Source organism: Dendrobium catenatum, unplaced genomic scaffold (assembly GCF_001605985.2).
Source record: "Dendrobium catenatum unplaced genomic scaffold, ASM160598v2 fragScaff_scaffold_384, whole genome shotgun sequence".
In the NCBI taxonomy this organism is placed as follows: domain Eukaryota; kingdom Viridiplantae; phylum Streptophyta; class Magnoliopsida; order Asparagales; family Orchidaceae; genus Dendrobium; species Dendrobium catenatum.
This window is the reverse complement of record NW_021318846.1, coordinates 150,398-166,560: the sequence shown is the minus strand read 5'-3', so window position 1 is coordinate 166,560 and position 16,163 is coordinate 150,398. Positions and strand designations below refer to the sequence as shown.

General features: G+C 39.6%; 1 protein-coding gene across 2 annotated transcripts in view; it reads left to right on the top strand.

Annotated features, from left to right (window-relative positions):
• Positions 1-16,163, top strand: part of LOC110093359 (N-alpha-acetyltransferase 35, NatC auxiliary subunit) — a 75,042-nt gene that overhangs the window by 34,181 nt on the left and 24,698 nt on the right. For both annotated transcript variants that reach the window (XM_020818214.2, XM_020818212.2), the window contains exons 9-10: positions 13,405-13,539; positions 13,641-13,739. In XM_020818214.2, the coding sequence (XP_020673873.1) occupies positions 13,405-13,539; positions 13,641-13,739 (234 nt within the window). The remainder of the gene's footprint in view (positions 1-13,404; positions 13,540-13,640; positions 13,740-16,163) is intronic.

The following is a 16,163-nucleotide window of genomic DNA, read 5'->3' as shown; positions in this document are numbered from 1 at the left end:
GATTAGGTTTAAAGTTTGAAGTGGGAAAATTAGGTGGGAAAGCTGAAATTTCTTTCCAAATCGAAGTCCTTGGATTTGGCAAAAATTTGAATAGCCTAAGGGGGAGAGAGAGGGGGCGGCGGTAAGGGGGAATAAGGAGATTTAATTTAATTCAATTGGGAGATACTCCCTTTTGGAAAGAAATTAATTCAATGGGAGCAAGGGGATTTTAGCCAAGGAGGGATGATGGGGATTTGGAATTATTTCCAAAGTAGAGAATTGGATTTTAGGAAAAAATTTCCTAGTCCAATCCTAAGGGGGGTTGGCGGCAATAATGGCTAGGTGGGAGAAGTTTAGGAAGCTTTTAATGCTTCCTTAGATTAGGGGAATTAAATTAAGAATGAAAGATCTCATCCTAATTTAGTTTAAATTCAAATAAGCAAGGATTTGGAAACTTTCCTAAAATAACTTTCTTAGATTAGGAAAGAATTTTCAAAATTCAAAATAATTTGAAATTAAGCTTTCCCAAATTAAGGTGATTTATTTATGGAAGGTATTCAAAGAGGGGAATTTGAATTTGGGAGGGGAAGAGAGGAGGAGAGGGCCGGCGGGTTGGTTGGAAGTCGTGGGTGGGGATGTGGGGGAATGGCTCGGGTGAGCAAGGTGGGGAAGGGTTTGGGTTTAGCCAAGGAAGAGGGACTTATGTGGTGGTGGTGGTGGGACATTAAGTGGCCGGCGGCAAGGTTTTGGGAGGACCTTGGCCGGCGGCTAGGTAAAGGAAGAATGGGTTAATGAGAAGAAAAGATAAGAAACCATGAACCCGGCCGTCTCCAAGGTTGGTGGGTGATTTGTCTCCCTGTCCTAGGGATCTCACTCTGATCTCTTAAGCTCTCACTAGAACTCAAACAAGGAGAAGAAATTTTCTTAATAAATAATTCATTACTTTAGAAGAGCAACATGAGGGCTATAAATAGCCTTGTACAAAAAAGGACTCAAAATAAGAAAGACGACAATGCCCTCAGGGCTTACATACGACCTCCCTTAAGTAAGGGGTAAAAACGGGAAAAAAATTAAAACATAAATAATAAAAGACAAATAACATAATAAAAGACAAATACATGAAAATGACTCAAAACTACATCGACTCGATCGTGGCCGTAGATCGACGGCTACGCCTCTGATGCACTTTCCATGCTCTGATGTCCTCATCACATATGCCTGACAATAATGAAATAAAACCTACTCCAATTTAACACGAGTATGTGTTACATAAATATTTTTGCAGATTCCCATTCTTATTTTTCTGTCTTTAGATATCATTGTTTCCCATGCATTCCTAAATTTTGTAATCGGTTCTTGCTTTAATGCTTGCACAGTTCTTAGTATCATTGCCACTTCATGTATTCCTAGTATTTGTTTTTGGGCTCCAAAAAATGTGTGCATGGCTTTTTTGATAGATTGTTGTTCTTGGTCAAACTTTTAGAAGACTCATTGGATATTAGATAGCATTATAACCAGGGTTTTTGTTCTCATTTTTGTGATGATTTGATATGGTTTAAAGTTTCTCATAGATGCGAGCCTCTATGGTTAATTACCCCTTTTGGTCTTAAGAGATAAGTTTTGATTAAAGGGTAGGCGTTAAATCTTAAATGCTTAGCTTATAGTAGTAACATATGAGGTTGATAAAGTAAATTTGTCATTATTAGCTTAGAGTAGATGTTGGGGAGAATGATGATGATTTCGATTAGAATATCATGGTTTCTCATCTTGGGTTATCATTGAATTGTTCTACATAATAAACAATAGTAGTCGACTTAATCTGACTAAATGATCCTTGTGAATAGCCATGATTTATGTCATCTGAAGGGACCTTATAGATATTTGGAGAATATTTTTCTAAGCGGTTAATTTTAATTCCACGTTAGCTAATGTTGTCCATAATTCACCAAATAGGGGATTGAGCTATTCCGGAACTTCCTTGCTTTGGCCTTGGCCTTAATCACAATTAAATGGTGCCGTTTTGTGTAACCACCTTACCAGAAGGTGTTGTAGTGCAAAAGAGTTGAAAGATAAAATTATTAAAGTTAATAGGGTTAGTTATAGAGTGTTTGCTATTAAGATAATTATCGATGAGGAACTTGTGAATGCTTTCAGTGGTTTTGCTTCTCATGTTGTATGAAGAAAGAATAGTTATTAGTGGTGATTTAAATGAACATTTAGGTTAGAATTGGATGAATTATGATTGGATTCATGGTTGTTATGGAAAATGAGATTGAAATGCAATAGAAGTTATACTTTATTTTACCATAACTTATGATCTTATTAGAGAGAGCACACAATTTAAGAAACAAGAACTTACTCCGAAAAATATTTGGGATATTTTATAAGATTGGATGTTGTCAATAAAGCAACCCTGCTAAGCTAATGAGCTTCGAATAAATGATAATAAATCAATTACCAGTCTTGGATTGGAAATATACAATTTGAGAACCTTGCCCTTTCAAATATACCTATAATGAACTTCAATATTTGAGAGCACACACTTTAAGAAATAAGAACTGACACCGAAAGATATTTGATATATTTTATCTTGGATTGGAAATATACAATTTGAGAACCTTGCCCTTTCAAAGATTCCTTTAACTGGAAAGAAAGCTTGATGTAGGGCTAGCATGTGAAGACTTGCATTATGAAATTAAACATAAGTTAAATTTAGAAGCAACAAGCTATTAATCATGGGAATGTTTAAAACAAACTTCAAACAATTAAGAAAAATAATCCACAAATAGCAATTAACCACAACTAAAATTCTAAAATTCAAGAAGGATAAATTAAATCAACAACTTAGCTAACATGTGTTGGCAAAAAGATCCAACATTTAACATAGATCAACCACCACTAGAATCATGCACTCCATGATTTAGGAAGATAGCAGATTTAAATTAACATGAAAGTAATGATGCCACATAGAATTAGACTTCAGAGCTATCTTCTTAAATGTATGAAGTAAGAGTAGAAAGACTTAGGTATTTGCATCGCAGGGAAGCTTCCTTCAAATGTGGTGGGGTCTCGGCTGGTTGATCTTCAAATGGTTGCTCCGTAGTGCCTTCCTTGTGTCTTGCTTCACAGTGGAGAAGAAGAGGTGCTGGCTGAAATTTTGAAGGAGGGGCCATGATTTTTGCTATTTGGGGGAGATTAGGAATGATATGAGGTTAATTAGAGTGGTGGGGCTTAGGGCAATAGGAGAGAGTGGGATTGGAAAATGGAAAAATTGTTTTGGAAAAGGGAAAAGATTAAGTTAACTTTGCAATTAATTGGTCAACTTCCCATTAATTAATTTGAAGAGTTCCAAGAGTAGGCTAACCATGGGGAAAGGGAAGGGGTTGTGGCTTTTCCAATTCCCAACTATTTTTGAAAATAAAAATAAGGAGAGGCAATTAATGGATCAACTTTCCATTAATTAATATGAAGAGTTCCATGGGTGAGGTAACCATCGGTAAAGGGAAAGGGGTTGTGGCTTTTCCAATTCCCAACTAATTTTGAAAATGAAAATAAGGAGAGACAATTAATGGGTCAACATCCCATTAATTAACATGAAGAATTCCAAGGGACAAGTGGGGTCCAATTGAAATCCAAAGGGTCAAAATTTCAGATTTGGGAAATTTTGGATTGGGAACATGGATGGGGAGGTGGTGGTGGTGGGCTTGCCGTTGGTGGTGGAAGGGGAAGGGAGTTGACCGGCGGTTAGGGATGGAGGGAAAGGGGAAGAGATATAAGGAGAAAACCAAGAGCTCACCTTAATGGGTTGTTGGGTACTTCATTTGCCTCTCCTATAGTTCACACTCTCATCCACCTCATTTCTCACCAAAGTAAAGAGATGCTAAATAGAATTTATTATAAAAATAATTCATCATCACCTACAAGGGGGGGGGGGGGGGGGGGAGAGGCTTATATATAGGCTCACCACATGGACAGACAAAGAACACAATGTCTTACTTGCATTGGCAACTATACATTAAGGAAAAGTTCACAAATGCCCTTGGACTTATATTATAACATTAAGGAAAAAAGTTTACAAACTAAATTAAATCACATATAACAACTAATAATATAACGACTTAATCATGGTTTGTCGATCTACGACCCCATCTATAATAAACTTTCCATGCATTAATATCCCCATCATTCTCTCAGGGTAGGAGAGATCTTGACCCCGTCGAGTAGGCGTCATGTTAACTCTCGTATAGCTCCAACATATCTGGATCTATCTTAGTGAGATTGAATTTTTAATGCCAGTGAGAAGTTATCGTTTGAAAATGATCTCAACACTAACCTTTTTCTAATTATTTTAGCCTAGAGATTGGTGCGATTGACTGCTTGATTAAGTTATTTGATCAGTTCTATCGTTAGTTCTAGACTTCTACATCAATGTTTTAAAGTAATTTTCTTGTTAAATTGTGGGCTCTAAAATTCACGCCCGGCCTCCCATGCTTCGGGGGAGTTTTAATGAATTAAGTTCCTAGGTAAATTTTCAGAAGGCAGATTGGGTTTGAAATAAGACACTACCTATAGGTTTCGCCCTCATTTTGCAAGGACTTTATTATCCGAGTTATGGTTTTTTATAGGCGCAATCCGCTTTAGTTAATTACCCTTCTCGATAACGAGAGAGAACTTTTGATTAGGGCTAGTCGTCGATTAGATACGTAATATATATATCTAGATGTAGTAGCAACATGGGTTTAGTTTTTGAGATTTAATATTTAAAATTGAAAATTTCATCATTTGCACTTACATTGGATGGCGGAGGAATGGTGATGAGCCCGATCAAGATCCCATGGTTCCGTTGTCTCGGGTTATCATGATCCTTGGTCTACTTAGTCAGAGGATGTAGTCGACCCAACCTGACATAAGGATCCTTGTCAGCAACGATGGGTTGCTTTGTATAAGGGTAACTTGTAGACTTGAGGTGAATATTTGTCTAAGGGGACAAATTACAGAGGGTTTTGTGCCCTATAAATTATATCATATTGATTCATATCTCAAGGATTTGATGCCATTGGGGAATATATGGGCTATGATCATAACCGTAATACAGTGGAGTCATTAGACCAAGCCATTAAGTTAGAGGGTTGCAGTTGTAATTGTTGGTTGCATTTGTAATTGTTTACCACGTGGAGCCGATTTGGCCAGGCCATGGGTTCTTTGCGGAGCCATTCGACCAAATTGCCGATTAAAGGACCAATGCCACGTTCTTATTGACATGAGAATATTTGAGAATGAATCATAGTGATATTCTCGACCACGCATTAGCTCTTTATGGACTAAAATAATTTTTAAATTTATCCACATCGACAAATTATTGTGAAAGGTGGATGTGTTTTGCTTTAAGTGTTTTATGATTTATTTCAATTTTAAATATTTCAAATATTTGTGATTTTTGAAATTTTTGGATTTTTGAATTTTAGGGGCATTTGGGAGGCATTTGAAATATTTGGAGACCCCCGGGTTGAGATTTTTTTCTCAACGCGACAATCATCAGGATGTTATTATAGTCATTTGAAAATATTTGCATTTCATGAGCATTTGGAGGCATTTGAAGTGTAGAGTCCCCTCCGGTTGATATAAACATTAAACACGTCCATCATTGAGGTACACTTATTGATGTGAAACCAGGAATTGAATCTTAGAAAATTAATAAGAGTTCGTTAAAATAATAAAAGTACAATCTTGATGATTCTCACAATTGATGCTTCAAAAAAGATCTTAGATTTTAACCACATTTAGGCAAGTTGTTACCACTAAATTAGCAAGATCAATAAAATAACGACGACAATTAATAGTAATGACAATGAAAAGCCAACTAGAATCCGGCGGTTAACAAAGCGATCGTCTCACCTTGAGGCTTAAGCTCACTCGTCTACGTCTAGGGTTGTCAGGAGAAGAAGAACCACACAAGGGATGAAACCACTTTGAGGTAGACGATGCCGGCGATCCGTAGTGATGGAGAGGAAGGCGTAGGAAGTGGAGGTGGCGAGGAAGGTCGGCCGTCGATGGTCCACTTGTAGTCTGGACTTTGTTTGTTGATGACTTGTATGAGGGTCGGGAGGATCCGATCCAAGTAAGCTCCAACGGTGTCGTTGTCGGAGTCAAATCCCGCGTCGAAGAACGGCGACTGTAGGACGTCGAGATTACCGTGGGCGTCGAATACAAGCCCCCATTCAAACTCGGGGTCCGCCATGCATGGTGGTAGTGAGTGATGATGACAAAGAGGGGAGGTGAGAGAGCAAACCGTGAGCAAGTAGAGGGAGGAGGGTCACGGTTTGGAGAGGGTCTAGGGGCGGGTGGAGCTATGGGGGAGAAGAGCTTAAAATCTGAGATTTAATTCAGATTTTCGAAATTGGCGTGATCTTAATTTCAATTTCAGAATTTGAATTTGAAATTAAGATTAGGAGAGAAGGGTTAATGGTGTATTAAAGAAGATTAAAAGGGGAGAGAGATGAGGGAGGGCCGGCCATGTAGATAGGAGAGAGGTTGGAGATTTAAGTAGGTGGGGACCATTAGTAATTAATCAAAATCTGAAATTTTGATTTCAAATTTTAATTGTTTCATGTAACTCCCTAATTTAAATAAAATTAGGAGGGAATTTGAATTTCAAAAGATTGTAACTCCCCTTAATTAATTCCCTAATTTAAGTGACTCAATTAGGAAGGTCATTAAGGGAGGGAAATTCAAATTGCAAGGAGGGCTAAAGGGGGGCCGGCGGTATGGGCTCACGGTGGCCGGCAGCAGGGGAATCTGCGGGCGGCCGGCGGGTGGGTTGGCGGGTGGCTGGCCGGCGTGAGGGGTTTTGCAGGCCGGCGGGTTGGGCTTTGCAGGCCGGCGGCCTAGACGGCTCCAAGGGGGGCGGCGGCAACCAGGTGAGGGGAAGGGAAGAGGTGAAAATCTGAGAATTTTGTTGCTTTGATTCCACTCACCTCGTTTATCTTCAACAGCCGATCTCCACACAATAATCTTTGGACTAAATCTAGAACTCACAAAGAGATATAGTTTTAGCGTCGAACTCACTAAGAGATCTAAGAGTAGTGCACTCACAAAGAGAACAAAGGGAAATATTTTTCATTTCATCAAAAACTAAACTAGTACAATGCATGATGCCTCATATAAGGAGGCCCAAAATAACCATAACTGAAAAGACAGAAATGCCCTTGGGGCTACATAAGTGAAACAATGTCCTCAGTGGCAAACTAGGAAAATAAAAGAAAATACACTCATAATGTAAGATGCAAATAAATAAAAAATAAAGACTCTGGATCGTAGCTGTCGATCGGCGTCTCCGGCGATTGTACACGTGTCGAAATCTGATGTCCCCATCACTTATGGGTAATTTCATTGACGGAGTGAACATTGTCGACTTTGCTAACTTGTCGTTAGAGGATTGAGTTTGTTGTCGGTGTTGTGCTTATTAGTGAATTTTCCTGGTTATAGGCCTTGAAGGCCTAATATGAACGTATTAAAATAAATATCTCGGTTGACGCCATGACCGTATATCTGTTTGATTGTTCGAGTCTTGTTGACTCCTATCTACCCATATAGAAGGATCGTGCTTGAACTTAAATTTAGCATTTGACTCGCGTAGCATCCTCAGACATCACATGTGTACCCATAACATCCTCAAGACTGTTGTGTACTAACGAGTTTTTTGTGACGTTTATAGATGCTGGCATCTGTTGTATATCATCCATTGTTTGCTTGTAGATGGTTGCATTCATCACATGCTTGTTGCTTTTGTCTGCTGGCAATGCTTCACTTTTGATGCCATCTTCTTGCTTATGCTTTCTGGTGTTACCTATGGGCGAGCTGCGTTAAATATGAATCTTTTAGCACTGTTTGTATACATTTGTATTTGCTACCACTATGCATTTGCTTGTAGGTGGCATCTTGTGTGTATGGCAGGTCTCCTGCAGCAGCCCGCAGATACCCGCATTTGCTGGATATCATCCACCTTTACTTGCAAGAAGGTGGTGTGTTCACTTGATGCTGAATGATGGTTGGTTGCAGGGATGCTGCAACATCCATTGTTTGTCATTTGCTATCGTCTATGTGTAGACTATTGTGTGCACCTTGGATCTCCAACTACTACCCGTAAGCATCCTACATTCACATATGACGAGCTTCCTATAGTTTCCTGTAGATAGCATCTTGGGTGCATATTTGCATTCATAGAGGACCATCACACTTGCAGTGTACTTAATATGCCATCTTCTAGCATTGGTTGTGAAGGATGCTATTATGTATGCTCCCAATCTTCTGTCGTTGCTTGCAAGCACCTGCATTCATTATAATTTGTTGCTTTGGATTGTAGGAGGTATATTGCATGCACCATGTATGCCTTACATTTCCATGTTCATCGCACATTGGCCCCTTATATTAATAGGGAATTGCTATACTTGCTGGAAGTTAAAGTTATTGTCGATGATGTGGATGTTAAGAGATTCATTATGTGCTCTTCATGTTCTACTCATGGACATCTTATGTAATCAAATTACATGTTCGTTATATATTGATCTATATGGCTTGCGGAGGTTCAGTTCATTTATTCCCCAGCCAAGTAGCATTGACTGTGCACTAGCTTTTATTCGCTGCCATCATCTTGCCTCTCATTGTTGCTTGCAAGCAGATCATAATATTCTCTACAATCCTTGTTGGTTATTAGTTGTAGATGTGTCATGTTGCATATTACAAGTCATTCACCATCCTTTGAAGATGACTTATGGCTTGTATAGTGAACTCACTTATTACTGTTTGCATTCCAATCAATGTAATGACTTCTTAATATTTCATTGAGGTTCTATGTTATGGATTGCAAGCATATTGTTGCACTTGCACAGTTAATTTTGTCATTTTGCAAGATTACATGTTTTATTTTAGTTATTAGGTCATGTTCCCTATAATTAAGAGTTCGGTTCCAAGTAATTCATTTATGTTCAAGTCCCCTGCATTTGGTCTAGCTCAAGTCCAAGTAATTCATTTATGTTCAAGTCCCCTGCATTTGGTCTAGCTCAAGTCTAGTCCCCCGTTGTTCGTTTAGGTCCCATGCTATTTGGCTTAAGTCCAAGTCCCCTGTTAATGAAAAATTTGACAGCCTCCCGACGTCTCCCATGTTTAGGGGAAATTCCATAAGTCTGGGCTTTCCCACCATTCTAAGAAAGACGTATATAGTAGGTGTCAGATGACACTGCAACCATAGTCTTCAATCCCACCACGCTAAGAAAGGAGTGTATGAGTCTTTGGGGGTATCTGTTTCAAATGCACAATTCTTTCCCCGTACGCACTGTGTCATCTATTGGTACTTAGAAGGGCGGTGAAAAGTGTGTATAGGGCTTACCCACCTCGCCATAAGTGTCGCACCGGATTCCCTCCCCCCGCTAAGAAAAACATGTACAGGTGATTTTCCGGTTCGACGCAAACGCTGAGAATGGGACTTTGGAGGGTTTTGAGTTTGAGGGATTATACCTGCGCGAGGACTGACGATGGGTGGTGTAAATGCACAAAAAGAATTCTTCTTTCCTCTTTTTTTTTGAAACTCTCCCCCTCTCCTTTTTTGTTTTTGTTTTTTTTGAAATTTTCTTTTAGCGATACAACAATCAGTGTTAAAAAAGAACTTTTACCCTTTTGGCCTCTTTCGTTTTTTTGTAGGAGAATGTAGAGGCTGAAATAGGTTGAGCAGTTGGGTTAATTTTGAGGTGGAGTGAGCTGTTAGGTATGGAGCTAAATGAATGGTTTTATATTCAGAAGGGAAGAGGGAGATGGTTATTGCTCTGTGTGCGGTTTGAGCGTGTGAGGAGTTGTGGAGAAAAGGTGAATGTTAAAGTAGGTTTGTTGAGGTTATTGAAGGCAGCCGGAAAGAAACTTGAGGGATAATAATGAAGTGAGAAGCTGCTGTTGGACGTTAGTGTGAGTGGAATAAAAAGGACTTCACGTGGGGGCAAGATGTGGTGGACGAGAGCTGATTCCCTTTGTATGGAATAAAGGAAGATGCTTGCAGTTTGAGGAAGGAGGGCTGAAATGTGGAGTGGAGAGTTGGCTTCAGCTAGGTTTGTGAAGTTTAGGTAGGATAGATCATGAAAAGGAAGATTGGCTATGAGGATTTAAGAACGAGGGAGAGTAGAGGGATAGCAAGGTGTCATGCAAGTATATTTAATAGGAGCGGGATGCGGATCTGCGGCACTGGAGTATTTCACGGTTTGTGAGGGCTGCAGCTTGCGAACTAGGAAGAAATGGGTGGCTTGCGTTGGATGAGGGATCGTACGGGTAGTGATTCACAAGAGCTGAGCGGGATCCTTGGACGAAGTGAGTCAGAGCATAGTTGATTCCTATGGCTTGAAGTTCGACTCGTACAGGAAGGATTGTGGCATGTGCATGAGGTCGAACAGGGCTATGGATCTAATGCGATCAAAAAATAAAGGGGACCCTATATCTCTTGATCACAAAAGACACGGCGGACTTCTACTGACGAAAATGACTAAGGACGAGAAGTAGGAAAGAACAAACTCTTACATTTCAATTTAAACTAAACAAAAGAAAACTTACACCAATACAAACGACTCTTGCAAACAAAATGACGACACCCTAAAGTTGCTGCACTTAGAGAAGAGGGATACAGGTGGAGTGGCACTTGCGGAGAGACGAAAGAGGTTAGAAGCCCGAGAAGAAAGGTTGGAAAGAGCCCGCAGGATTTCCGGAGGGGATGAGAAAGAAGGGTGGAAAGAGCCCGCAGGATTTCCAAAGCAAACCCGCAGGTTATAACTTTTCCAAAAATCACATTTCATTCAACTTCATAACTTCAAACATTACAAACCCTCCCATATTTATAGGTATGAAAGAGGAATACCAAGAGACACATTACATTAATTCTAACACAAGAAACTAAGCACCATAAGCATAGAAATCCTTCCCCATGCTCACGGAAATCAACCCAAACCAGGAACCGAAGCAGCCACCGCGGGAAACAAGGTGGCCGCACGGAACCAAGCGGCCATGGCCTCGGGAAAGAGCCCAGGCACGGTAAAACCAGCGGCCGGCCGGTATCCAAGGGGCAAATGCACAAAATACTAAAAGCCATGAAGGAAACCAAGGAGTCGCCTCATGGGAAAAGACATTTCTTGGAATTCCAAATGCCGGTTTGGAATTCCAAGAGACAACAATAACTAAAACATAAAAAGCATAAAATTACATTAAATAAAAAGATAACTATGAGCTAAAATCATAGCTAATAATGAGCTATATTTTAGTTCCATTTAATGAACTAAAATCCAGCTCATAAATGAGCTAAAATTCCAGCTCAATTTTGATTGAGCCACTAGACTCAAGGAAAGCCAAAATTTGATTTATTTTGGACTCGTGTTAATCCCCCCTTTGTCTACATCAGGATCCCAGGTTCTATGTGTGAGGGAGATCGGGATCTCAGATTGAAGAAGTATGAGGCTTTGAGTCAGATTGCTAGACTTGCGGAGTTTGGTTGGTTATAAAAAGTAAGAGGAGGTGAAGATCAAATCTTGAGTCAGAAGGGGCAAGTAGGGATGTGTGATTGTGCTGTCGATGGACACTGGAGGTTTCAAATAGTGCTTTGGAGTTGTGAACCGCATAGCGATGGGTGCGAAGGAGTCTTAGCGTGAAAGAACGGCCAAAACAAACACGGGCCTCTTTGATCTCATTTTAACGAAGAAGCTTTGTATTTGCTCGAGGCAATCCATCGTTCGTGGGATTTATGGGAAATTCAAAATCGCCTTGATCTACGCACAATTGCCTTTGAATTTGCGCCGATTTTGGCGCAAAATTTTTGTTGGGCAAAATTATGCTCTATTTTGGGTATTGATGACGTTCTGAATGCAACGACAATGTCCGTTTTGCGATCGGAAGTCGTTTGAGCGACGTCGGGCGTCGATTTTCCTCGATTTGCATGTCGTTGTCTCGGGATTAAGGTCGATTTCCTCTTGGGATCTTAATTGAATAAATTGACAGTCATTTTTGGTTGTCGACGACGTTCCAAATGTAACGACGTAGTTTGTTTTGCGACTGGACATTGTTTGGGCAATATGCAACGACGTAATCTGAGACTTCGAGGGGTTCCCTCTTAGGCGAATTCGGCGTCCTGATTGCAATGACGCAATCCGTTTGACAATCAGAGATCATTTGGTCCTTCAAGTGACACGCCACGTTGACACGCGCGTGACTTGAATCGCTGATTTTGCCTCTTTTTGCGCGTATTTTGATGTAGGGGTCAACATAAATGTAAGTAAATTAATAAATATTTAAAATAAACAAAAATATTAATATATTCATAATCACATTTTAGCTTTTGTTCTTTTTTTTGTATTCTTATAATATGATATAAGTTAAAACCTTATCATTTCCAAAGGTGGTCATTTGGTTTGTGGGCCTAGGCAAGTAGGGTCCAAATTGTAATTAAATGATTAAATTATTGAAAGCACCTACTGTAATAGGTTGTTTCCGGGTTATGTTTTGTTCTCTGGTTCTGTCCGTAGGTATTTTGTCTGTCTTATTGGGAATTTTGGTTCTAGCTATTGAACATCATTGTAAAGCCTTGGTCATATTCAGGTTATTTTCAATGATTGGTTATTTTCAGGTTATTTTGAAGATTTGATCTCATCGTTCTTCTTAAGAAGTATGATTTACAGTAAAATTTTTCTATTTCACGCTATTTGTACATTTGTACCTTATTCTTCTATTTCATATTATCAGTTATCTTTTACTTTTGTTTAAGTTACATGCAATTTAGGGATATTGGACTAGTTATATACCACGGTGCTTGCATCACAATAGATAATGGTGCTATTGCCAATTCTACTTAAAATAATTATGGTAAGTTTAGCCCACATGATCATTTTTGAAAACAATTTTAATTTTGACATTTCATACTTTGTACGTAGCAATCTTGGTTTTATTAATCATATGAACATTGATAAAGGGCATTAAAAATGAAAACTGCAGGCTTCCTTTCAGAGCTTAATAATAAAAAAGAAAAACCTCAACAGTACGTGCCCTTCATATTGTTTGCTTTGCTTGAAATCTTTCCCGTAATCCTGGCCTTGCCAACTTAAGGGTGATTATTTTCAGTCAGTTGTGCTGATTATTCAGATATATACAAATGTAAAAATCGAACTAGAGACATGCTTTTTTTATTTTTTATTTTTTTTATCGAACTAGAGATATGTTCTTTACATATGAAATTTTAGGAGAAGTCATACATTTCATTTACTTTTGATTGCATAAGTACAGTAATAACTTCAGCCAAAAGAGGCAGCATTTCTATTATTCTAATGGGTGAAATGGCAGTGATATTAATTATTGCCCAACCTTCTTTTTGATGTGCTCATTTTGCTGGGTTTTCTAACCGGTGAACAGCTTTTGTTAGTTCAAGATGGGAAGTTATATGGGAAATATCCTTTCCATGTGGTCATTTCAAGGGCGTTAGTATTGCCCGAAGGTACAAGTGATCAGGCATTTCAGGAAAATGAATTTGTAGTGCAGCTAGGTCAGGTCAGCTCTCTTTAGCCACATACATTTTTTGTGTTATAAAAATGTATTTTCAGGTTAAACATCTTTTTTATTTTCTCACTGGATGTATTTTTGACCCATAGCTGACGATAAACTTGATTAAAATCCTCTGTACTAACAATGCATGGCAAAGGCGCAAACTGGGCAAGATTTTGCAAGATTGGGGTGTTATTTCAATACAGGTTAGCAGTTCGACTTGCTACGCTAATTTGCATGTGTACCATTGCATGTATTATTAGCTACATGCCATGCTTTTTTACCATATTTTTTGCATGTTTTTTCTGCATATTTTTGAATCCTTTTCATTTGTAGCTTTTAAGTGAATGCCTAAGTACAGAACTTAGTTATCTACATACATTTTTGTTAATTTAGAGAGTTTATTAGATTGAAAGTTATTTATTATTACATCTTCTATCTTTATAATTCAATGTTTACTTTTAATTGAGGATATTATCTTTTTTTTTTTTTTAAATTTATCTCAAGAATTTTTCTATATATAGGCACTGATATTATAATGAAATAAAATAAATAGTTTTTAATCAACTTAATGTGGTATCAAGAGCTTTATTGGGCTTAAGTATTGATCTCCTCCATCCAGTTGCCCTTCCCAATCTCTCCATTTTTATCTTGTGCCCTCAGTGCTTCACCTAACAATTACGATTGCTTGTTGTCCTGGAGCCGCATCTATGACACTTGTGCCTTATTTTTGTTCCCACATGTTACATCCGCCTATTCACCACGTTTTGCATCTACCTGCTGCCTTGCATGATGCGCTTACATGCTACTCTCGCCTGCTATGCCAGGCATGAGCTCTACTCATTTCCACGTGTTGCCCTACATCCCTCGGTCTTGCTGCGCCTTTTTCCTGTTGCAAACCTTCCTATCGCAAGAAATCTTCTTACTTGCATGAATTTTTCTCATGCTACCCCACTATAAAAAATATCATCTGATGATTACTTGTTCACATCCTCGTCCTAGCATGGCCTTTCGATCTATGTTTAATAAACTCATCATAGCCCTCTTTGTAGTTTGTAGTATTCATTGATGGCTTCCTCTACCTTCCGTTGGACTTATAAGCAAGAAAGGACCATGTACTTTCTTGTCCAGCTCTTGTCCACGTCACACAGCCGTTACCCTCATCTTCTGAATTTAGTTCTCTATATATTCCTATCCCTGTACACAGCTTATGTAATGAAAATAGTTTTTCCATCTTTCTTTACTGCTTCCGTTCTTTTCCGCATGTTAATCAACATGGTATCAGAGCGGTAACGCTCCTCTCTCCTTTCCCCGTTCTTCTTCTTCTTCTCGCTCCACCCCTCTTCTCTATGAGCTGCTACCCATGGAAAACATCTCAAATCGATCATCCCCCGATCACTCCACCACCGATGAATCGCTCTCGTCGTCTCCCCCTACGATTCCGCCATCACTCAAATTCTTGATGAGCAACGTCAAGAACATCATTGCCCAACCCCTCACCGCCGACAACCACACTATATGGCGTTCCCAAGTTCTAAAATTGTTCCGGGCAAATGGCTACCAAGGTTTCTTGGACGGTACCTCACCCTCTTCCCCAAGAACCACCATTGCGATGGATGGCAAGATAAGTCCCAACTCCACCTACAACACATGGCTTTTGCTAGACCAAAATCTTGCAGCAGCATTATACTCTGTAATATCGCCATGTATACTGCCTTATGTCCTCTCCGTCGAAAACTGTATCGACATCTAGACCATTCTTGATCGAAGGCTTCAATCCAGCACACGCTCCAGAATTATACACCTTCGCCACGAGCTGCAATATCTCTCTATGAAAGATAAAACTATGTCCCAATACCTTATTGAAATCAAAACCAAAGTTGATTCACTCGCCGTAGACGGAGCCCCAATCGACGTCGAAGATATCATCCACCATACCTTGGACGGTCTTCCGTCCACCTACCAAGCCTTCTAAACTGCAATCCGCACTAATCTCCATCCCTTGAGTCTGGATGATCTCTACATGTTACTTTGTAGCGAAGAACTCAACCTCGCTCATGAAACAACCCGCGAATTGCATTCCCTCCAACTCTCTGGCAACGCCACGGCCCTTGCGGCAACCCGTGGTCGTGGACGATCTAGCTCAGCTCGCGGTCGCACTTCCTTCAATAGCAGATCCAACTCCACCAACTACAGAGGGGGAAAGACTTCAAGATCAACCGTTACTTGCCAAATCTACGGTAAGAACGACCACTCTGCAGTCAAATGTTGGCGCCGCCATGACGACCAATACAACACTGAACAACCTACTATTGCCCTCTTCACCTCACCATCATCTTCCTCGCCTACCGAATGGTACCTCGACAGCGGAGCGTCTTCACACCTAACTTCAGACCCGACGCACCTTCAAAACTCACAACCATTCACCGGCTCAAACCAAGTCATTCTTGGCAATGGTCATAATCTCCCATTCCACTGATAAAGGTATGTTACCCACGCCTCAAGGTAATCTGCAACTATCTCAGTTAAATCTTATCCGCAACCTATCATTCAATCTTCTATCTGTTCATAAACTCACTACTGACAATGATTGTCTCATAACTTTCTCTTCTTATGGATATGAAATCAAG